The 23,435-nt window shown below is 45.0% G+C and overlaps 1 protein-coding gene and 1 non-coding gene across 2 annotated transcripts; both read right to left on the bottom strand.

Moving 5' to 3' along the window:
* Window positions 1-9,396: 9,396 nt before the first annotated feature.
* Window positions 9,397-9,468, bottom strand: Trnad-guc. Its single transcript has one exon. It is a non-coding gene; the product is annotated as a tRNA-Asp (tRNA).
* Window positions 9,469-19,475: 10,007 nt separating this feature from the next.
* Window positions 19,476-21,818, bottom strand: LOC121440332 (paraneoplastic antigen Ma6E-like). The gene is made up of 2 exons (XM_041641149.1): window positions 21,408-21,818; window positions 19,476-20,993 (listed from the first exon to the last, which is right to left on the bottom strand). The coding sequence occupies exons 1-2, from the start codon at window positions 21,816-21,818 to the stop codon at window positions 19,476-19,478; spliced, it is 1,929 nt and encodes a 642-aa protein (XP_041497083.1).
* Window positions 21,819-23,435: the final 1,617 nt, after the last annotated feature.

Below are 23,435 nucleotides of genomic sequence, written 5' to 3'. Positions count from 1 at the left end.
CACTGGGTATTCCACTATAGCTTTGATGGCTTGCTCCGCCCCACCATGTCTGTGGTGAGCTCCTTACATCTGTGAGATCTGAGCCTTAAGCTCACGGCTGGGTCTGAAGGTGCCTTTGACCACGAACTACATCCAACCGCACTAGCTCTAGGAAGTTTATACCCTGCAGTGTGGCAGACATTTTTACTTGGCCTTTTGTTCCTACTTAGTGAGAAAAAGGCTATTTAAGTGCTTTGTCGTATAACAGAGTTTCTTAATGGAGCTGTATCTTTTTTCCCCCTTTTTCAGCTTTCTCGGGCCCTACATGGAAATACAGGCCCCACACTGGAATGCCAAGATGTGCCAGGCTTTTTCTTTTGGGCCACCAACCAGCTCCCAAATTATGACATAGAAATCTCTCATTAGTTTTCAATGGTCAGTCTAGCTTAGGCACATTTCTGGCCAGCTCTTTTGACTTAAATTAACCTGTTTCTCTTTATCTACCCTTTGCCTTGGGGCTTATTTATTACCTTTCTTACTTCTGTAGATCTTACTTTCACTGCTTCTCTGTGTCTGGCTGTCTGGTGTCTGCCAGGCTTCTTGCCCCGAGCATGTCCCTCATTCTCTCCTCCTTCTCTCGTTCCTCCCAGGCCTAGATTTATCCTATTAATTCTCGTTTCCTGCCATGGTGTAGTAGTTTCTTCTGTTTGTGTGTTGTTTTCATTGGTTAATAAATAAAGAAACTGCCTTGGCCTAGTTGATGGGGCAGAACTTAGGTAGGCGGGGAAGACAGAACTGAATGCTGGGAGGAAGAAAGGCAGAGGAGAGAGACATCATGGAGCCACCAGAGGCAGATGTGCCAAATCTTTCCCAGTAAGCCACTGCCACATGGCAATACACAGATTACTAGAAATGGGTTAAATTAAGATGTAAGAGTTAACCAATGAGAAGTTAGAGCTAATGGGCCAAGCAGTGTTTTAATTAATATAGTTTCTGTGTGGTTATTTTGGGAGCTAAGCTAGCTGGGTGGCTGGGACAAACAACCAGCCTCTCCCTACAACATTACCAGCCCCACCTGTCCTTTTCCTGTCTATTTATTGGCCATTTAGCTTTTTATTAGACCAATCAGGTGTCTTAGGTAGGCAAGGTGAAACAAATATATCACATCTTTACATAATTAAACCAGTTACCCTGGTATCAGGGTAACTGTAGCTTCATAGAAGGAATTTGGCAATGACTATTTCTATATTGTGAAATACATTAAGGAGTATAGGTATTAGGTCTTCTTGGAAGTTCTGGTAGAATTCTGCATTGAAACCGTCTGGACCTGGGCTCTTTTTGGTAGGGAGGTTTTTTATGACAACTTCTAATTCTTCACGACTAACAGGTCTATTTAGATTGTTCACCTGGTCCTGGTCTAACTTTGGTATATGGTACCAAAAAAAATGTCCATTTCTTTATCATTTTCCAATTTTGTGGCATATAGGCTTTTGTAGTAAGATCTAATGATTTTCTGAATTTCCTCTGTGTCTGTGGTTATATCTCCCTTTTCATTTCTGATCTTGTTAATTTGCATATTCTCTCTCTCCGCCATTTGATTAGTTTGGATAGGGGTTTATCAATCTTGTTGATTTTCTCCAAGAACCAGCTTTTTGTTTCATTGATTCTTTGGATTGTTTTATGTGTTTCTATTTTGATGATTTCAGCCCTTAGTTTGATTATTTCCAGTCTTCTACTCCTCCTAGGTGAGTTTGCTTCTTTTTTTTCTGGCTTTCAGGTGGGCTGTTAGGTCTCCAATGTGTGCTTTCTCTGTTTTCTTTAAGTGGGCACTTAGTGCTATGAACTTTCCTCTTAGCACTGCTTTCATCGTGTCCCGTAGGTTTGAGTAAGTTGAGTCTTTATAGTCATTGAATTCAAGAAAGACTTTAATTTCTTTCTTTATTTCTTCCTTGATCCAGGTGTGGTTCAGTAGTTGACTGTCCAGTTTCCATGAGTTCTTAGGCTTTCTGGGGGTAGCATTGTTGTTGAATTCTAACTTTAATCCATGGTGATCTGATAAGACACAGGTGGTAACTAATATTTTTTGTAACTGTTTAAGTTTGCTTTGTTACCGAGTATGTGGTCAATTTTCGAGAAGGTTCCATGAGCTGCAGAGAAGAAGGTATATTCTTTCCTATTTGGGTGGAATATTCTATAGATGTCTGTTAAGTCCATTTGATTCATTACCTCCCTTAATCCTCTTATTTCTCTGTTAGGTTTCTGTCTGATTGACCTGTCCACTGGTGAGAGAGGAGTGTTGAAATCTCCTACTACTAGTGTGTGTGGTTTGATGACTGCCTTGAGTTTTAGTAATGTTTCTTTTACATAAGTGGGTGCTTTTATATTAGGAGCATAGATATTCAGGATTGAGACTTCATCCTGATGAATTGTTCCTGTTATGAGTATAAAATGTCCCTCTCCATCTCTTCTGATTGATTTTAGTTTGATGTCAACTTTGTTAGAAATTAGTATGGCCACACCTGCTTGTTTCTTAGGTCCATTTGCTTGATAAACCCTTTCTTAGCCCTTTACTCTGAGTAGATGTCTGTCTTTGTGGTTGAGGTGTGTTTCTTGTAAGCAGCAGAATGTTGTATCCTGTTTTCGTATCCAGTCTCTTAGCCTGTCCTTCTTTAGAGGTGAATTGAGTCCATTGATATTAAGTGATATTAATGACCAGTGGTTGTTAACTCCGGTCATTTTTTCTTTTTTTGGTAGTAGAGTTTGTGTGTTTCCCTTCTTCGAGTTGTACTGGTGAAGAGTCATTAGATGTCTGAGTTATTGTGGGCATTGTTGGACTCCTTGGGTCGTGATTTTCCTTCTATTACTTTCTGTAAGGCTGGATTTGTGGCTACGTATTGTTTAAATTTGTTTTTAACCTGGAAAATTTTGTTTTCTCCATTTATAGTGAACGAAAGCTTGGCTGAGTATAGTAGTCTGGGCTTGCATCCATGGTCTCTTAGTTTCTGCAGTACATCTATCCAGGACCTTCTGGCTTTCATGGTTTCCATAGAGAAGTCAGGTGTAAGTCTGATAGGTTTACCTTTATAAGTAACTTGACCTTTTTCTTTTGCAGCTCTTAATATTCTTTCTTTATTCTGTATGTTTTGTGTTTTGATTATTATATGGCGAGGAGATTTTTTATTTTTGGTCCAGTCTATTCGGTGTTCTGTATGCTTCTTGAACCTTCAAAGAAATATCTTTCTTTAGGTTGGGAAAGTTTTCTTCTATAATTTTATTAAATATATTTTCTGGACCGTTGAGCTGTACTTCTCCTTCTTCTACCCCTATTAGTCTTAGGTTTGGTCTTTTTATTGTGTCCCAAATTTCCTGAATGTTTTGTGATGAGAATTTGTTGGTTTTGCTGTTTTCTTTGATCAATGTGTTTTTCTCTATGGTGTCTTCAGTGTCTGATATTCTTTCTTCTATCTCTTGTAATCTGTTGGTAGTACTTGTCTCTGTTTGTTTACCCAGATTTTCTATCTCCATCCTTCCCTCGGTTTGTGTTTTCTTCATTATTTCCATTTCATTCTTCAAGTCTTGAACCTCCTCCCTTACCTGTTTGATTGCTTTTTCTTGTTTCTCTTGGTTTTCTTGGGTATCTTTGAGCGATTTATTCATTTCCTCTACCTTTTTGTTTGTAATCTCTAATTGTTTATGGCAGTTTTTCACCTCCTGTTAAAGGTCCTCTATTAATTTCATATAATTCACTTTTGAGTCGATTTCTTCTAATTCTTCTGGAGTAGGGTGTACAATTCTTCTTATTTCGGGATCCCTGGATTCTGGTGATGTCGTGTTGCCTTTCAGGTTGTTAGAGGAATTCTTGCATTGGCGCCTTCCCATCTCTTCCTTCAAATGAAGCCAGGAGAGGCCTGGTGTGTCTTGGTCCAGTCTTTGCTGTGACTGACTCTCTGGGTGTATCTATCTCCTCAGTGTAGAAGCAGGAACCGTTCCAGTCCATATGGAACTCCTCAGCACCAAAACATGGACGCCTGGTAATCCAATGACCCGCGGACAAACGGGCGAACTTGGGGGGCAGGGCAGGGTTGAGTAGAACACAGGAGACCCTGCAGCACATGCTGAAGGTGCCCGGGCTCCCTTGCAGGGGTCCTAGAGGCCTGCCCGATAGGCAGCCACTCACTGCTTTGAGTGGGTAGCCTTAGTGTAGGAACAGAAAACTGTTCCTGAGCAAAGGACCCCTCAGAAAACGCAGGCTTGGGGGGGGGTCGTGTGTAAGAAAGACAGCCCTGCAGAAGGAGCTGGGGGAGGGGGGTTTGTGCTCTCTTCCAGGACAATCCGCCCCTGGATAGCACACACTCATCCGTCCAGATGGAACACCTCAGCACCTTGTAGAATATTATTTTAAGGTGTGTTAGGACCTAGCAACAGGCACTGTTAGAGGTCCTGATTGTTCCTAGCCAATGGAAGGGCAACCATGTGATGACAACAGATCGGAAAGCCTGGGTGCTGGGAGGGTATATATGTTTTCCCCATTGTCAAATAAATGAGTCTGCCTGATCCCTTTCACCAGATTCCTAATGTCTGCGTTTGTTGATGTCAGGCCTTCTCACCCCCTCCCCCAAGGAAAACATTAGGTCCCAGCAACAGCAATCAGGAGAGAGGACCCTGCATCTCACTTAAATGGAACCTGAAAAGGAGAACTGGCCCAGCTCCTTGCTGTAGGCTATATTGGGTGAGCTAACCGAGGCAGTGTTGGAGAGCAGGCTGCCCAGGTCACAGTGACAATAGGGAAAACCTAGACTGACCAGCCCAGCTACTAACCAAGTCCAGAACCAGGGCAATGAGTTATCCCGTCCCAGCATCTATGGTCTTCTGGAGCACATGAAGGGGCTGACCATGCAGTTCCAAAGTTGCGGGATCTCCATGACATAGGACAAAAATGGGATATCCAAGAGGAGCCCCATTGAGAGCCCAAAGATAATAAACTGTGATTAATAGGAAGATAAACATAAAGGATTCATTTCTAATTCTCAAGTTGTAATATTTAATTTCTGAGTTTTTCAAATTCTGATTTATCGTTTTGTCTAGTTTGCTTTCTATTGCTGTAATAAGCAATTTGCGAGGGGAAGGAGTTTCTTTGGCTTCCATTTCCATGTCACAGCTGATCATCGAGGGAATAGGCAGGAACTCAAGCAGGAACAGAGGCAGGAACCACAGAGGAACACTGCTTACTGGCTTGCTCCTTATGGCTTCTTCAGCTTCCATGTCAAGCACTATTATCTGCTGAACCGCCTGGCTGAGCCCTTTTACCTCATTTTTCAATATTAATTGCTATTTTGCTCAGTTTTAAAGACTTGTCTCTTTTAATAGCTGTAATAACAATAATTATAAATAAATTAAAAGTTATCAAATATGCTGTGTGTGATGGTGCATTCTATAATCTCAGCATTGAGAGTAAGAAGCAGCCTTTGAGTTCATGGAAATCTGTTCTACACGGTGATTACCAGGCCAGCTAAATCTACATAGTAATACTTGGTCTCAAAACAAACCATCAAATATGTTTAAACACAATAAAAAAATCTTTGTAATTATTTTTTAAATGTCTGCTGTATCCACTGTGACTGCCTTCCCACACACAACTCAGCTGGCCTATATATGGGCTGTCCTCTCCCAGCCAGCAGCACAGAGGCCTTGACAAATGTAGCTCTGTATTAGTCAGGGTTCCCTAGAGTAACAGGAGAGTTTTTGGAAAGACTTACAAAAGGCGAAATTCTGTGGCAGGAGGGATTCTTTGATTGAATCTCAACTTCCACTGTGGCCAGTGGAAAGCTTGTTAGGGTGTTTGTTTCTTTTGACTATGTTGGCCAATTTTATGGACCTTTGAGCAGCAAATGATCTCTGCTTTTATGATTTTTGGCTGTATACTTAGTGACAAACATAATGGAGCCATTCTTCTTTGGATTATTATTCTGGTAATGCCCCCACAAGGCCCTATCACCTACTGTCACCTGAAAGGTAGATGTAAAACTAACCTTCACATCTTTTTCTCCTATGGGTCAACAACAGGAGCTTCTCACTCTGCTGGGGAACTGGAGATACACAGAGGAGGTAGTACAAAGTGATACTCACCTTCATGAAGCCCTTGCCTCACAGGCTTATCTCCTTCCTCCTAAGCAGCCTGCCTTTGGTTGGTGAATGCTATTTGGAGATCCCTTGATACTCCCCCACACATACCTCATCTCAGGGAACCAAGGAGGCATGAACTAGGTAGCCACAATTTGCTCGAGGCCATGAAATTAGCAAGATCATGTATTAAACTACAGTTTCCTTCTGGATCCCCTGTTAGTCAGAATTATTGACTTGAGCCCCAGGAAAGAAAGGTGGCTGAGTTGGTCACATGGAGAGTATAGCAGTTGATGAGCTAATACTGATTCAGAGTTTGTGCATGACTTGTTTACACCAAGAACTGCTCCAGTCTTTGTGGGAGCCTAGGCAGTTTGGATGCTCACCTTACTAGACCTGGATGGAGGTGGGTGGTCCTTGGACTTCCCACAGGGCAGGGAACCCTGATTGCTCTTTGGGCTGACAAGGAAGGGGGAGGGGAGCGGGGGGGGGAGGAAAATGGGAGGCAGTGGTGGGGAGGAGGCAGAAATCTTTAATAAATAAATAAATAAAATTAAAAAAAGAACTGCTCCAGTATGGATTTATGAAGTTAATTAAAGCCCTGAAGATGGCTCTTTATGTGGCATTTTGCTTACCAATGGCACCATCTGCACATCTGGCTCTGTCTGGTAAATACCATATATTGAACTACAAGGGATTTGCCTTTTATGAACACAGATTTTTTTTTTATTTTCTTTTTCAGATTTTCAGTTTTATATCAAGCCATTTCATGGTGCAAAATCTCTGGGAAGCCAGCAGTCTGCATGTGGTTTTCATTGCAATTTCATCTCCCATGTCAGATGAGTAGTCTGCTGTTGCCATGGTGAATTGGTATTATACTGTGACCTTGATTCTGAACAGAAATGTACGTTGCCTTGACCATGATTACACAAAATTCGTTGTCTAGGAAACAGCACAGTTCCGAGAACAGGAAGGGCCAGATAATTCTTAGCTATAACTGGAAGCCACGCAGGGTTACCTTGTACCCAGCAGTGTCTTTGTTTTCCTCAAGAGGCTTCTGGACTTCTTGTTTGCCTGTGTGATACAAACTGAGTGAAGGAGGGATGGAAGGAAAAAATGAGAGCAAGAATTGGGGGAACCTCTCTCTCTATGACGGAAAATTCTGAAGCAGAGCAAGCTCTTGCCGCTGTTGAAAGTGGCCAGGGCTTAGCACACCCTCACATTTTTACTGGGAGCTACGAAAGAAGGAGTGAACAATACCTCTGTCCTCCTGGATGTTCCCTGCCATCCTGGTTTTATCTATACGGAAGGTATACATGTGCATGAATACATAAAACACTGAGACACAAACACACATGTATGGATCTAGCCCCCCCCCACATCACATAAGCCAAGGGCAGATTGATAGGACTGGAGTCTGTCACTTTCCTTATACACACACCATACATATCCTCTAGCTTCTTCCCAGTCATCTGTGCAAGTCACCTGAAGCAATCACAGAAGAAGCTAAAATGGCAGACAGCCCTAGTCCATCCAGGCAGACATAAGGTAGAGCCAAAGAAACCCTTTAAAAGGCTGCCCACAGGAGAAACAGCCCATGCTTGTATGCATTTTGCTTCCAGTCCAATGACTTCCTCTCTTCCAACCCCATGTCCTTTCCTCTCATAGAATCCTAATTGCTCAAATTGTTAGCCTCATCCTCAACACCCACCTTTTCCTCAAGCTTAGGTTCCAACTTGGCCCTGCAAGTCTGTCAGGAACACCCGATATCTTCACCCCTCAGCAGTTCCTAACCACCCACCATCCCTCCATACTCCTTTGACCCTGGCCTGGGCCTACCACCTCCAGTGTGTGGCCTGCACACAAGAGCACAGCAACTACTTCATGAGTCAATAGCTGAGGTAGAGAGAGAAGTCACAATGAGACAAGTAGCAAGAAAAGGAAAGAGAGCTGGTATCCACTGGAAGCAGTTGTGTATTACAGGAATATCCAGAGATAGTGGAATCCACTCCCAAATCTTGCACCCAGCAAGCAGTACCTGCCACTAACATGAGCCCCAAACCCAGAATGTCCAAGACAGAAAAGAGATAGATACAGGAACCGGCAGGTGAAACTACTCCCGACAGGGTTATACAATACACCAAATGAGTGCAGTCAAACACAAGAATATAGGATTCCATTTCTATAAAACTTTAGAATAGATAAATCCTAAAGTCAGAGAGCAGAAGGGTGGCCGCCAGTGGCTGAGGCCAGAAGAATTGGAAAGTGACTTGCCGACAGAGACATGGGCAAGAACTATTAAAGGAAGAGGATTTCTTTCTTTTGGGGGTGGGGTGGGGGTTCAAGACAGGGTTTCGCTGTAGCTTTGGAGCCTGTCCTGGAACTAGCTCTTGTAGACCAGGCTGGTCTCGAACTCACAGAGATCCGCCCACCTCTGCCTCCTGAGTGCTGGGATTAAAGGCGTGTGCCACCACGGCCCAGCTGAGGATTTCTTTTTGGGTGGTAAAAATACATGTACATTAATGGGGGTGTTCTTAGAATTTTGTAAATATACTAATGACCACGAAATGGTACAAACTAAAATGGCGATGCTTAGGGTTCTTTGAATTACAGCCCATAAACTCTGATCATTGTGTGTGAGTGCATAGAGATGGGGGGGGGACATGTACTGTGTCTATTTGAAAATGTTATACTCATTCATTTGTAAACAGAAAGAAACTTAAACACAACGGAAATAATTGTTGACCTACAAGAAGTATTTGTTCCTAAAAGGTAAGGAATAAAACTATGTAAATGTTAAACAGTTTGGAATATTATGCTTACTTGCATGTTCTGGAACAATGAGTAAAAACGTCTTGAATGACAGGTGAAAAAAAAAATCCTACATACACTTCTTTTCCATAGCATAAGTTCTCAACCTATGGCTTTTGTTACATTATATTTCCATGGCATTTGACACTTGCACTCTGCCCTATAGTACCAGTCAGCATATGATTACCCTGTTGTTGAATATTAGTTCAGCAGGCAAACACTGTGTCTGTGACTCTCCCATTTCTGAGTTCTTTACTCTGATATTTCTTTCACTTGGCTAGAATTTGTTCCTTTGCTAATTTGTATTGCTGTTTTTTTTTTTTTGATTTTTTGAGACAGGGTTTCTCCGTAGCTTTTGGTTCCTGTCCTGGAACTAGCTCTTGTAGACCAGGCTGGCCTCGAACTCACAGAGATCCGCCTGCCTCTGCCTCCCAAGTGCTGGGATTAAAGGCGTGCGCCACCACCGCCCGGCTAGGTGACAATGCTCTCCCCGTCGGGGAATCGAACCCCGGTCTCCCGCGTGACAGGCGGGGATACTCACCACTATACTAACGAGGAAGAGATTGTATTGCTGTTTTTAAACATGAATGACAAACTAGATAGATGCACAGAGCACTGTGGGATGCCGCACATCTTCCTTGCTTCCTGGCACCATGAGCAGCTTGCTCTACCATGCATTTTTCTCCAGCATGATGTAGTGCCTCACCATGGGCCAAAAAGCAACAAGGCCAATCAAATCATGACTAAAAAGTCTCCAATAATGTAAGAAGAAATAAGCCTGTCCTCATTTTAAGATGATTATATCCAATATTTTGTTATAGAAATATAAGGCTGGCTATCACATCATTAATCCATCCATGTGTACTTCAGTTTATTCTGTATCTTTGCTATTGTGAATAATGTTGCAATAAACATGTGAGTGCAGGTACCTTTTCTTTGGATATCGTCCCAGTAGTGGGATGAATGTATCACATGATCGTTCTATTTGTAGATGTTTAAGGAACCCCCCTGCTGCTTTCTCTACCAGCTATATAATTTACATACCTACAAACATAGATTGAGAGTTTCCCTTGCTCCCCATCCGCATCAGATTTTGTATTTTTATAATATACATTCTAACTATGATCTATTGAGAGCTCATAGACTAATAGAACAAAAAGAGAACCCCTAAATAAATGCATGTATTTTTAGCTATGTTATTTTTTTTACAAAAGCAACAAGAACATACTTTGAAGAAAGGACAGTGTCTAATCAATGATATTGGAAAACTGGGTATCCATGTGTAGAAGAATGAAATTATACCCCTACTCCTCACCCTGTACACACACTGATTCTAAATAAACCAAAAGCTTGCATGTAAGATATAAAAGAAACTCAACACCATAAAACAATTTAATGGCTGGCAAGTGATCTGAATTACCATCCTCAAATGAAAATTATCAAGTGGCCAACAAGTTTAAGAAAAAATTATTCAACATCACTAATCCTCATTATTTTTGTAGTTATGATTACTGTTTTATGTATAAATCCTATGCTGGTTTGTGGTACCTCATTTCTACCAGTGTCTTCAAATCATCTTTCACTTTTATAACATCTGCCTTGGGATGTTCTGCTACTCCTGTGACCTGTAGCCTTCAATTTCATTAATCTAATTCAAGATTTGCTTTCCATTTTTCTGTGACTTTGGGGACTGTGACCCTTAATTCTGGAGCAATGATTTCTGCTCCGGTTCTGAGAAGCCATTGTTGGCTCAGGTCACCCCTGCTTTGTCCATGCTTATCACGACTTGGCTAGGTCACTGCTAATTTGTGGTTTGGAGTTGTAGCACTTTTCGATAGCATTTTTTTCCTCTTTGAAGTTGCCTTTGAAGCAAGGCCAGCCCATCATTTTTCTATTTAAATGAAAAGGAAAATAACCCAAGACCTTGAAGGAATTTCCTTTCTAAAGTTGGTATCTTTTGCAGGCAGATAACATTATAGGCCATGAGCATGGCATGTCCTTGGCTCCATCTGTCCCCAAACCAAGTTAGATCATACAAAAGGTGCTGGTCCTGGCAACAGGGTACTTGTGGCCCCATCTTGAAGACTGGTCTAGGTTGGGAAGCTTACCCTATCTAAGGGCTCATCAGTGGGCAAGATGAGCCCTGACCTCTTCTGGGATCATATCCACTGTGAGGGTCATAGCGATTGTGTCAGTAAAATGTCACAATATGGATTCAGGATATGTCTGACATAAGGGCAATAGTCACACTGGGAACCAGTCCTCAGCTGATAGGTGCCCCAGGAGGTTGCTGAAGACAGTGCAAATAAGGGGATGTCTCAGTGTTCCTAACTCTGGCTAGAAGTGACTAGTGGGCAGGGATATCAGACACCTTGCTCAGGCTCAGCAATTCTGACTGTTCCTTTAACTGTGACCTAGACATAGACCGAGGCCTTTCTCACCCATTTGGGAGGTTAAAGAGAATGTGGTCTGAGTCATCCCTGAAAGGTTAAGCGAAGGAGTCAGCTCTCGAGCGCCCCCAGGGCAGAACAAAAAAAAGAGCAGGGGAACCAGGCGCTCCTTGTCAAGCCAGGGGCCAGGCAGAAATGGGCAGCAAATTCCTTGGGAGCCAAAAACATGCAATCCCTGTGCCAGAAAGGTGCCCTAGGGGAATGGTATGCCACTTATGGTTTATTAGTCAAAATCAGAGTTCTATATCTGGATGACAATTGATTTGTCATGGGATTGTAGCTGCTGGAAGGGGCTGCCAACTTTGTGCCTACAGCTGAAACTGAAGTCAGTTGGACTAGATGCAGGGAGAGGAAAAGGATGAGGATGCAGATGCCACTTGGCTTCTTGCTACCTGAAACCCCCACCATGGACGAGCCTTCTCATAGAGCTGCACTTGGCCTTGCATGTGGACATTTGCCAGGGAGTGATGAGGGAATGACACACCAGGTGAGGTGACTGTTTGGCAGTTCCATGTGATCTGCAATGACTCTGGACTACATTGAACCAAGCTGGGCATAAAACAAATGAACAGTTTCTGGTTTATTTCTCCTGTGGTCAACCATAACCTAAAACCATAAACGTAATTGAGAAAAATAGCTCTAGGCTAGTGCCATGGGCACAGTATGCTTAATACTATCTATAGTCTGGGAGTATCTCCTTGCTCCCTCTGCCTGCATCAGCACTATGTACCTACAAACATGCACCTTATGCTTCAGTGACATGCATTGCCCTCAGCTTCCCAACATCTCCCAATAAGTCCCCAGCAGGCCATGTGGAACACCCAGTGCCACATGCACTTCAGTGTATAGCACCAGAGGACTACCCCAAATAAAGAGACTTGGAATCCCTAGGGTAACGCAAGAATACTGCAGATCCAGGTGACTGAAGAGCAAGGCCACTGCCTCTGCAGCAGATCTGACACACAGTTCACACTTGGCCTATGTCAGAGCCAAGCTCCCAGTTTATCTGGAAGGTGACAGTGGCGCAACTGGCAACAATTTAAACAATGATAATAGAACTTGTCTGTCTTCAGACAGGGGCCCTAAACTTCCAGAAAGTAAGGCTCTGGAGCCTGCAAGATAGCCATAGGAGAGAGGCCTTAAGGCATGTTTTCACCCCACTGCTCTGCCTCCCCCAACAGCAGGTAAGGAAAAGGTCAGAGACCTGGAGAGGGCTGAAGAATCCAAAAAATGGGAGAAAAGGAGACAGACGAGGGGGAAGATTTAAAAAATGGGGGCAATTTACTGAAGAGTGGTCCCAGGGGGAAGGAATACAGCAGGCAGAGGCAAAGACAAAAAGGAAAGTAGATATTGTCTGTGACGAGGAGTGGCTGCCTCCTTATGTCCCCAGCCACTGTGGAAAGGATAAAATGGGAGAGGGGTTTGGGACAAATAAGGGGGTTCCATCCTTGCTAGGAGGAAATGAATATACACTTGGGTGGGCCAAGAGGGAGATGAAGGAAAGATCAGGCCTCTGATCTCCTGGGACAAGATTTGTTAGAACAAATTAATGCTGTTATTACAACTGACCACCTAGCCTTCTATGATGATAAAACTGATCAAGATGTTATCAGGCAGACCCCTGACACCTGGATTCATCCCCCAAAATAGAGGCCACCGCTCCTAGAGCCCCCCCCATTAGATGGGCACCTGGAAAGCCGGTATGGGTGGAGCAGTGGCCATTTCCTGAACTTAAAGAAGGATGGATAAGGCCCTCAATGAGCCCCTGGAACAGCCCTGTGTTTGTGATATGTAAGCTTAATGGGACCTGGAGATTGTTACAGGACCTATGAGCAGTTAATGCTCATATGGAGCTAGTAGGGACCCCTTTAAGGGCATTATCTTGGGCCCCAACAATCCCCTCCCAACTTCACCTCACTGTAATTGATCTAAATGACTGCTTCTTCTCAATTCCTCGTCATGAGGAAGATGTGAAAAGTTCCTACAGTTAACTCCTCTCGACCTGACAAGAGAAATAAATGGGCTATTCTCCCACAGGGGATGGCCAATAGTCTGGCATTTTGCCAACAATATTTGTATAGTACCCCCTCTCCTTATTTTGACAAAGAAAATACTTACTATATATTTATATAGATGATCTAATCATTGGGCATTTTGAGAAATCAGAGCTAGCTCCCTGGGTAACCTCTATTGTTGATATCTTCCAACAGCATAGCTTTAAAATAGCCCCTACAAAATACAAGAGGTACCCCTATTCCATATATTGGGATCCCAATTAACACTCAAGCCAAAGTGAATGAACCCCAATTAATCCTGCCTGAACCTCTCACTTTATCAGGGTTAAAAAGATGCTGGGGGAAATGAACTGGGTAAGGCCCTGGTTGCCTGTAGAGACTGGGGGACTAGATGTGTTATATGATCTCCTAAAAGGGAGGCAACCTTATGAGATCATTGGACCACCAGGGACTCACTGAATTCCTCAATGAGCTCCATCAGGCTTCTTTGGTGAGATATAATCCTAACATTCCAACCCAAGTCTAGATATTATTAGGGAAAAAATACCATGCTGGCTGCCCTTGTACAGCAGTTACAACCACTAGAATGGGTACACACCACACTGAGGGGCACTCCCAGAGTGTACTCTCTAGTCGATCAAATAGCTGATCTGATCATAAAAATCAGGGACACTTCCCTCAGACATTATGGAAAAGAACCCTCTAAATTAATAATTCTATTCAAAACTAAGAATGTAGAATGGGGTGGTCAGACATTGTTCTCAATTGGGCCTCACCCTGGAAGGATTTCTGGGGACCCTGAACACCCACTTTGGGGTGTCCCAGTTAGTGAAGCTATATCAAGAACTACGTTGGAGAGTGTAATGATCTGTCCTGTCCCTGTAAGACACAAGCCCTGCCCACTCCCTCTCCAGATCTTCCTTCTTGCTTGCAGCCTGAGTCTCTCCTTTTTCCATCTCCCTTTTGAAGAGGCAGCTTCTGTCTCTCCTTTCTCTCTCTGTGTCTCTGTCTTTGCCTCTCTGCTCTCCTCCCCTTCTCCCCTTTCCCCTCCACAACCCACTAAATAAGTATCCAACCTCACTCTGCATGGTGTGCCTATCCATGTCTCTGTCTCTCGCCCACCGCATGGCTCCCTGCCCAGGACCAGCCACCTTTGGAGGCCTGTAGCATGGTCTTGTGGCATGTCCATCTGTCTGTCTCTCCTTGTGAGACTGGCTGCCCCATTGAGGTCTCTCACCCACCATGTGGCTCGTGGCCACTCAGGGAACTGTGCTGTCCCTGCCTAGGACTGGCTGCTCTCGGGACTGGCTATCCACTGTCGCTGCTTGGGGACCTGCAGCATTTCTGCCACTGCAGCCACTCATTTTATTTTTACCATTACAGAGAGTGCCCTTAGTCTTTTCTTCTAGGCCCCTGCCCCAAGCATTCACTGTTTGTACAGATGGCGGGAAGAATGGGGCCACCTTTGTAGTTTTCCCGTGGGGGGGTCAAGACAAAGATTACCATAATTCTCCCTTGTGGGCGATGCACTCAATATAAGGAAAGGATGGCTGTATATGTTGCACTACAAGAGGTCCCAGATCCCTGCAGCCTCTATTCAGACAGCTCTCATGTGGTGAACTTACAGCCAGCCACACTTACTTTATGCCTATATCAGAACGGATGCTAATCCTATTTCTGCCTTGATGATACAACTCAGATCACTCTTGGAAGATAGAAAAAAAACCCATATATATTCAACATCTCAGAGGACACCAAAACCTCCCTGGCCTCATTTCCCAAGGGAATGCTGCTGCGGATGCTGCAGCTTCAGGGGCCTGTCTCATAGAGATCTCAGCTCTGCCCATACAAAATGCTACCCATATGCATGACTTAACTCATGTCAACTGGAGAGGACTCAAATACCTATACTCCCAGATCCCTAGAACAGATTTAAAGGGAATTGTTCATACATGTAAGAATTGCCAACAGTTTCTCTGCACTCCCCCTTTACCAGGGCTGGGGGTGAACCCAAGAGAGTTATCATCTGGCAAACAGACACTACCCTCCAATTGGCAAATTAAAACATATGTTTGTGACCATACACTCATACTCTAAGGCATGCTGAGCTCCCACCCACTCTGGGGAAAAGTAACTCATGCCAAAAGCCACTTTTTACAATGTTTTGCTACACTGGGACTACCACAACAGGTCAAAACCAACAACGGCCCCTGTTTTATAAGTAAAACCAGAGATGGAATATATCCCATATCACCGGGACCCCATACAAGCCTCAGGGTCAAACAATTGTCAAAAGACATCACCAATATCTCAAAGAGGTCCTTATGAAACAAAAAAAGGGTATAAGTCTCCCCCTATCTACAACTGCAAAAAGCATTACTAACCATCAATATTTTAAATTTTCAAAAATCAGATGAATAAAATAGATTCCAGAAACATTGGAGATCCCTACCAATGAGGCCCTGCCTAAAGGTTAGGTGGAAGGATCCTCTCACTAACCAATGGAGGGGCCCAGATCCTTTGTTGACACAAGGCTGAGGATATGGATGTGTCTTCCCAAACAGAGGGGAAACACCCATATAGCTACCTGCTCATAACTTAAAATTTCTCCCCTCCCCTCAGGACAATGGGGAAGACCAAGATGACCAATAAAGAAAGAAAGAGATTATGGTGGACAACCCTTAAATTCAAACACAAGATAAGAAAAATCACCACTGCCCAAGGGAGACTGACCCTTGAGGAGAGTGTTGCCTGTTTATCTATTTCAGATGGCCCTCCCGGTAGTAATCATATTAACTCTTCTCATGGGGACCAAGGTCCAGGCAGCAAGCCCCCACCAACCACAGAAGGTGACGTGGATCTTGTCAAGCGCTGGCACTGGAAGGATCCTAAACCTCCAGACTTCTCAGATGACGACACCCTGGACATTGTGGCCTGACCTGATGTTTGACCTCTGTGATTTGCCGCAAGGGAACCGGGATGTGGGAGACTGGATTCTGGGGATGGAAGGGAGACCGGCATTCAGGTTCTCAGGGGTGCACCCTACCTCAGGCATCTTACCATAATGAGCCTGGGTGTTCTAATGTCCTCAGGAGACATGCCTTCCTGCAGACACCCTTTTATGTATGCCCAGAAAGCAACCGGACTGCCTCTGCTATTAGAAACTGTGGGGCAGCTCCTGATTACTATTGTTCTTCCTGGGGATGTGAGCAGACTGGGCTGGACATAATTAGAAAAGGCAGAGACTGCATCAAGTTATTTACAAAAGTCTTTGGATTCTTTAGCAAGAGTAACCTTACAAAATAGGAGAGGCTTGGACTTTCTGTTTATGGAACAGGGTGAATTTGAAGGTCACTTGGAGAAGAATGTTGCTTCTATGTGGACCATTCTGGGATAGTCACGAGAACCCTAGATAAGAAAAGATATTGATTCATTTAAGTCAAGGACCCCCTATGAGACCTGGTTTAATTGGTCCCCATGGCTTGCCATACTCATCTCTTCCCTAATTGGGCTGATGGCTATTGTTTATTGATCTGTCTTTTTGGCCCATGCGTTCTCCAAAGGCTGAAACAAGCATTCCAAAAATAGATACAACAGGTACAACTTCGAGTGCATTATGATAGGCTCGCTACAACTGACCCCACGGATGAACTCTCAATTTGAGGGTATTCAGGCCAAAACTCCAGATAGGGGTGGCCCTGACCTGTACTCTACCCGGTTGGCTATTCTGCCTTGGTGGCACACAGAGTAAATGCTATGACAAACATTTACAGGTCACCACAGCCTCTCTTTCCTTGCTCAGGGCCTTTACACAGTCAGTTCTATAGACATATTGTTGAATATAATGCTCACACTTCATAGTTGGGGGCTACATTGATGTAAGGAAAGACACAGGGTTGAAAGGTACTCTCTGTTTTATACCCTGAGCCACATCGAACCCCACAGCCTATGCTAGCCTAGGCATTTGGCACTGTCAGTAAGAATGAAGGCCAGCGGCTAGAGGTATTCAGTCTACTACAAGCCTCAAGTCAGTGTGGCTCACAGCTGGCAGAGTAACAAAACGTGAAAAGTGGTATAATGGTTAGTATTGTCTTCTCCATGTGGTACTGTCCTTAAACTAAGAAAACCAGCATCAACAAAAGTCATTTTGCATGTTTTAAGAGACAGCCTAGCAGTTAAGAGCACTTGCAAAGGACCATAGCTCAGTTTCCAGCACCCGCACTGGGCAGCTCACAGCCACTTGAAACTCCAACGTCAGGATATCCAAAATCCTCTTCTGGCCTCTACAGGCACCTGCACAAATGGCATATGAACACATATGCATAAATAAAAATTAATACGGTTTTGCATGTAGCTATAGCCTAGGCTGTCCTGAAAGTCCCTGCATGGTTAGACTACAATTGTAAGTCTAACAAGTGCTAGGATTACTCATGGGTCATCATGTCAGGTTGGTACAATATTTTGTTTTGTTGGTTTTTTGAGACAGGGTTTCTCTGTAGCTTTGGTTCCTGTCCTGGAACTAGCTCTTGTAGACCAGGCTGGCCTCGAACTCACAGAGATCCGCCTGCCTCTGCCTCCCGGGTGCTGGGATTAAAGGTGTGCGCCGCCACCGCCCGGCTGGTACAATATTTCAAAAGCCCAAATGAGACCAGTGAAACTGAACCACAAATCATCTCTCACAATCCCTAGCTCGCTTATTGAAGTGCTTACTCCTTACCCTCTCAGTAACGATATATCCCACGGGTGCCAAGCTGAAATTTCATACTCCTGTAAACCCATTCCTTCCCCCAACTGCCCAAGGAAAAGGTTAGATAGAGCTGAAACATCCAAAAAATTTATTAAAGAAAAACATTTAATGAAACCATTGAAAAAATGTAAAACACTCGTCAGAAATACATCATAGTCACCAGAAGCTACAGTTCCCAGACTACTCCTCCTGGGGCTCTGAAAGCAGCTTGGAGCCCCTCACCGTTTTCTACCTTTTCAAACATCCAAGATGTGCATCTTATCAAGACAATGGCCTCTGGTGATACTCATTTACTTTGGAGGATGACCCGGCGGGGCCGCCTTATTATTGACACAGGCCAATTATGGTATACATCAGATATCAAAACGCAGAATACTCCCACCAAGTAGAGGATATAGGGGTCATGAATAACAACTTAAATGGAACAAAAACATGATGTTCAAGTCCCTCCCAGGTCCAATGTCTTTTTGCCTGTGCAGAGCAATCAAGTGACAGTCACAAGATAAGCATCAGTCAATCCCTTGGTGTCTTCTGTTCTTCCAGCTGGGTCATGATGCTGGACTTGGGGCCTTCGGAAAAGACCTGCTCAGGTTATAATGCACATATCTGGAAGACAATCAGTCAGTGGCAGACCTAGGTTCACACTGAGAAAGCAGCTAAGTAGCTCACAAAGAACAGGAAAGGCCTGACTAGGACAGCAGCTCACTGCACTTGTCTATATGGAAGTGGCTGACCAGGTGGCCAGAATTTCCACTTGTCCAGTTTAACGTATTTCATGGCTTGGCACACAACCAATGGATGAGGGGGAGTGTGTGAAGGTGAACGCTCTGGAGAGCTGGCACTATAAGGCAGACAGATAAGAGTGAACTTCCCATGGCAGAAAGCAGCCTGCCTGCCTAGACACTGCAAATGGGAGGCGGTGGGTTGCCTGTGCTGGGAGAATGAAGTAACCGAAGTGTTGGGATGGCCTCTTTCCCACATCTTCCAGACTAGAGCGGTTGCATTCTCAGGCCACATCCTTAATTGTGATGCTGGGACCTCAGCAATGTGTTTCAGGCAAGTCAAGCCAGAACAGGTCAGGACTAGTTCTGGAGGTAACATTGTCATGGGAAAGGGAACCTCTCCTGACTCTACTTGGTGGCAAATGTGGTCACCTGGATAACTCGAATGAGAGGTGGTGGTGGTGCTGGTGGTAGCCAGAACCCCTTGGGCATTTGTGGGAGAGAGTTGGTTTAAGGTTGGGTAAAACTTTTTCTGGGCCCTGCTGTACTTTGGGGGTGAAGCATGGGCCTTGGGCTTCCCTTGCCTGCCTCTAAAACTTGAGGAAGGAGGAAGCCCTTGAACCTTGTCAACCTATTTGCCAAAGGATTTGGGGTGACTACCTTCCCATGCCCCATCCTCATTTTCTGACTCTTCCTTCAACCCCTCTGGTACAGGCTCTACTTCTTGCTCTCCTGCACTGGCCAAGCTCTCAGGCACACCTGGACCTTCAGTGGGTCCTGCCTGGCCTGAGCCAGAAGGGGCCAACACATTTTCATCTCTGTCGGTGACAGGGAAGACCTTGGCCTCGTCAGAATCAAGGCCTGCCTTTGTGGCACCATCAATATCAGCAGCAGCCTCAGCAGCTTGCTCAAGAACAGCAGCAGCAGCCTGGCCAGCAGCTTCACTGGTTGGAAGGGCCTCTCTAACAGCAGGAGCAGGCTCAGTGCCCCCAACACCAATAAGGGCAGCCTGGACCACATCCAGCTCTCCACCATGCACTTCCACCCCTTCCCCTACTTGAACCACTGCATTTTCTACCAGAGCTGCCTCCCATGCCTCAGTCTCCCGAACAAGTCTGAGCAGCCCAACAAAGCCAGGTGGCCGCCTCTCCAGTCGCATCCTCCTCAGGTTGTTCTGCAGCATATGGTTGGGCCGGGCTCGCATTAGCACCTGCCTTGCCCTCACCTGATCCACCATTGCAGACTGAATGGCCCCCTTCTCCACGGCCATCTGCAGCAGAGCTTCCAGGCGCATCACATAGGCAAAGAGCGTCTCCTGAGGCCCTTGGGAGCAAGTCAGGAACTTCATCCGCGCGGTCATCACGGGATCCTTGTTGCCAAACACCTGCACCAGTGCAGCCAGGCAGTCCTGCGCAGGGGTGTCTGGATTCTCTTCCAGAAGCTCACACAGGAGATCCAGGGCAGGGCCGCCCAAGCTCTCGACCAGCCGCCGACGCCGTTCCGTCTCGGATATGTGGCGCCACATGTATAGCATGTCATTGGCGTGGTCCAACCAGCTCTCGAAAGACAGACCCCCACAGCCGGGCTCTTCCATCCCAGAGAAGTGCCTCAGCTCCTGGTAGGCCATGTTTTCCAGGATGGGCTGCATGGCTTGGCCCCACTGCTGGGTCCAGGCTCCAGCCCCACGTGCCCCTCCTGCCACATCAAAGGGCCCTTCCTCACCCGAGCCTCCTGCCTCACCTGCGGCTCCTGCCAATCCCACGGCTCCTAGAATGCCTGCAACTCCCATGTCACCTGCAGCTCCCTCCTCATCTGACAGTCTTGCCTCACCTACTGCTCCTGCCTCATCCTCTCCTACAGCTCCTTCTTCTCCCACGGCCCCTCCATCATCCGCAGAGCCTTCATCCCCTGCGGACCCCTCATCGCTCCCAGAGCCCTCATCACCTGCAAACCCCTCATCATCTCCAAAGCCCTCATCACCTGCAGACTCCTCATCACCTGCAGACCCCTCATCACCTGCAGACCCCTCATCACCTCCTGCTCCTGCCTCTAAAACGCCTCCTTCTCCTGCAGCTCCTACCTCACCTGCAGCCCCTGCCCAACCCATAGCTCCTATAACACCTGCGACCCCCATGTCACCTCCAGCTCCCTCCTCATCAGACATTCTCGCAGCCCCTGCCTCAACTACATCATCTTCCCCATCCACAGCCCCCTCATCTGACAAGCTTGCTTCATCTACTACTGCTGCCTCATACACAGCCCCTCCCTCATCTACAACTCCTTCCCCATCCGCCGCTGCTCCTTCCTCATCTGGCATGCTCGACTCAGCTGCAGCTTCTTCCTGGGCTGCTCCTCCTGCCTCACCCGCTCCTTCCTCACCTTCTGTTTCTTCCTCTTCTGACACTCTTGCCTTGGCTGCAGCTCCTTCTTCCAGTAGGAAGGGGGCAGGAGGAGCCACATCTGCTCCTCCTTCCTCACCCTCGGCTCCTTCCTCAACAGGTACTCTTGCCTCATCCTCGGCTCCTTCCTCAGCTGCTCCTCCTGCCTCACCCATAGCCCTAACTACATCTCCTTCCTCCATTGTAGCCCCTGACCTACCTGAAGCCCCTGCCCCACCTGAAGACCCTTCCAAAGCTTGCCCGTGAGCAGGGAAATTGAGTGTGTCCTGTAGCTCGATATCAGGGACCCGAGGCAGGAAGATCACAGTCCAGGGCCCCCTATCATTTGGTATTTGTTGGGGGATCAGACTTTGGTTTAAATTGTCAGCGAATTCAACCAAAGCGACCTTTGCCCCGATCTCTTTTCTGAAGACCTTGCCAAGCACTCGGTACCTGCCCAGGGGCCTGAGGGCAGCCTGCACAGCCTCCTGGAATTCTTCTTCCTCACAGTCATCGGGGATACCCAGGATGAGCAGGGAGCGCTGGGCATTGGCACCCATCCACCTGCACCAGTCCTGAAGAATAGCCAGTCCCATAGCAGTGAACTTGGAAGGAAACATGACCAGACAGGGATGTGTGCTGACTGAAGCAGGCTTCTCCTCCTGTGAGTGGAAAAGACAGAAAGGCATATTGATGGCAGGCAATCCAGGTCCTACCAAGCTTCCCCAGAAAGTGTAGGACCAGTCCTATTAGGTCCATTTTGTTTAGTTTTAAGAAAATCTTTAACAAATTAAATCTATTTACAATATTTTATCTAGTGGCAGTTCTAGTATGTTCTGTCTCCTGAAGAAACCTGCAATTTGTAAGTTTTCAAGCTTTGGTGAAAATCCACACTTAACATTCAATTCTCTTTTTAAATGTCTGCATAGCCTGATACAGTGTCTTCTTTTCATTCTTGATATTAGTTTTTGTTCTTTTATCTTGATCAGTAGTGTTCATCAGTTTTACAACTCTATTTTGATTTTTCAAAACAGAGTTTCTCTTTGTACCCCTGGCTGTCCTGGAACTTGCTCTGTAAATTCCGCTGGACTAGAACTCAGAGATCTATCTGTCTCTGCCTCTTGAGTGCTGGGATGAAAGGTGTGAACCACCACCACCCGGTTCCAGTTTTACAACTCTTTAAAGGAACATTTGTGTTGTTTGTATACATTTCTGATATCCTCACTTGTGCACAACATTTCTTCATTTGACACTTTATAAATTAGATTTACTCTTGGTCCTGACTCTAGTTTCTTTAAACTGACCCTTAGATCGCTATCTTAAGCATTTGTTCTTTACTTTTTGTTACATAAAATTTATTTTATGTCTGTGAGTACATGTGTCTTATCAAGTGCCCTATAGAGATTAAAAAACAACTTTTAGTCTTGGAGAGATTAGGGATACAAGGTTCATATCTAAATATAATAAAAGTAATATACAGCAAGCCGACAGCTAACATCAAATTAAATGGAGAGAAACTCAAAGCCATACCACTAAAATCAGGAACAAGACAAGGCTGTCCACTCTCACCATATCTCTTCAATATAGTGCTTGAAGTTCTAGCAATAGCAATAAGACAACATAAGGAGATCAAGGGGATTCAAATTGGAAAGGAAGAAGTCAAACTTTCATTATTTGCAGATGATATGATAGTGTACATAAGCAACCCCAAAAACTCTACCAAAGAACTCCTACAGCTGATAAACACCTTTAGTAATGTGGCAGGATACAAGATCAACTCCAAAAAATCAGTTGCCTTCCTATACACAACGAACAAAGAAGCAGAGAGGGAAATGAGAGAAACATCACCTTTCACAATAGCCACAAATAGCATAAAATATCTTGAGGTAACTCTAACCAAGGAAGTGAAAGATCTATATGACAATAATTTAAGTCTTTGAAGAAAGAAATTGAAGAGGATACCAGAAAATGGAAGGATCTCCCATGCTCTAGGATTGGGAGGATCAACATAGTAAAAATGGCAATTCTACCAAAGGCAATCTATAAATTCACCACAATCACGATCAAAATCCCAACAAAATTCTTCACAGACATTGAGAAAACAATAATCAACTTTATATGGGGAAAAAAAACAGGATAACCAAAACAACACTATACAATAAAAGTACTTCCGGAGGCATTACCATCCCTGACTTCAAATTCTATTACAGAGC

Source organism: Microtus oregoni, unplaced genomic scaffold (assembly GCF_018167655.1).
Source record: "Microtus oregoni isolate MIOR12 unplaced genomic scaffold, Mior012 000067F_003, whole genome shotgun sequence".
NCBI lineage: Eukaryota > Metazoa > Chordata > Mammalia > Rodentia > Cricetidae > Microtus > Microtus oregoni.
The sequence above is the reverse complement of the archived record's forward strand: the minus strand, read 5'-3'. Positions and strand labels throughout refer to the sequence as shown.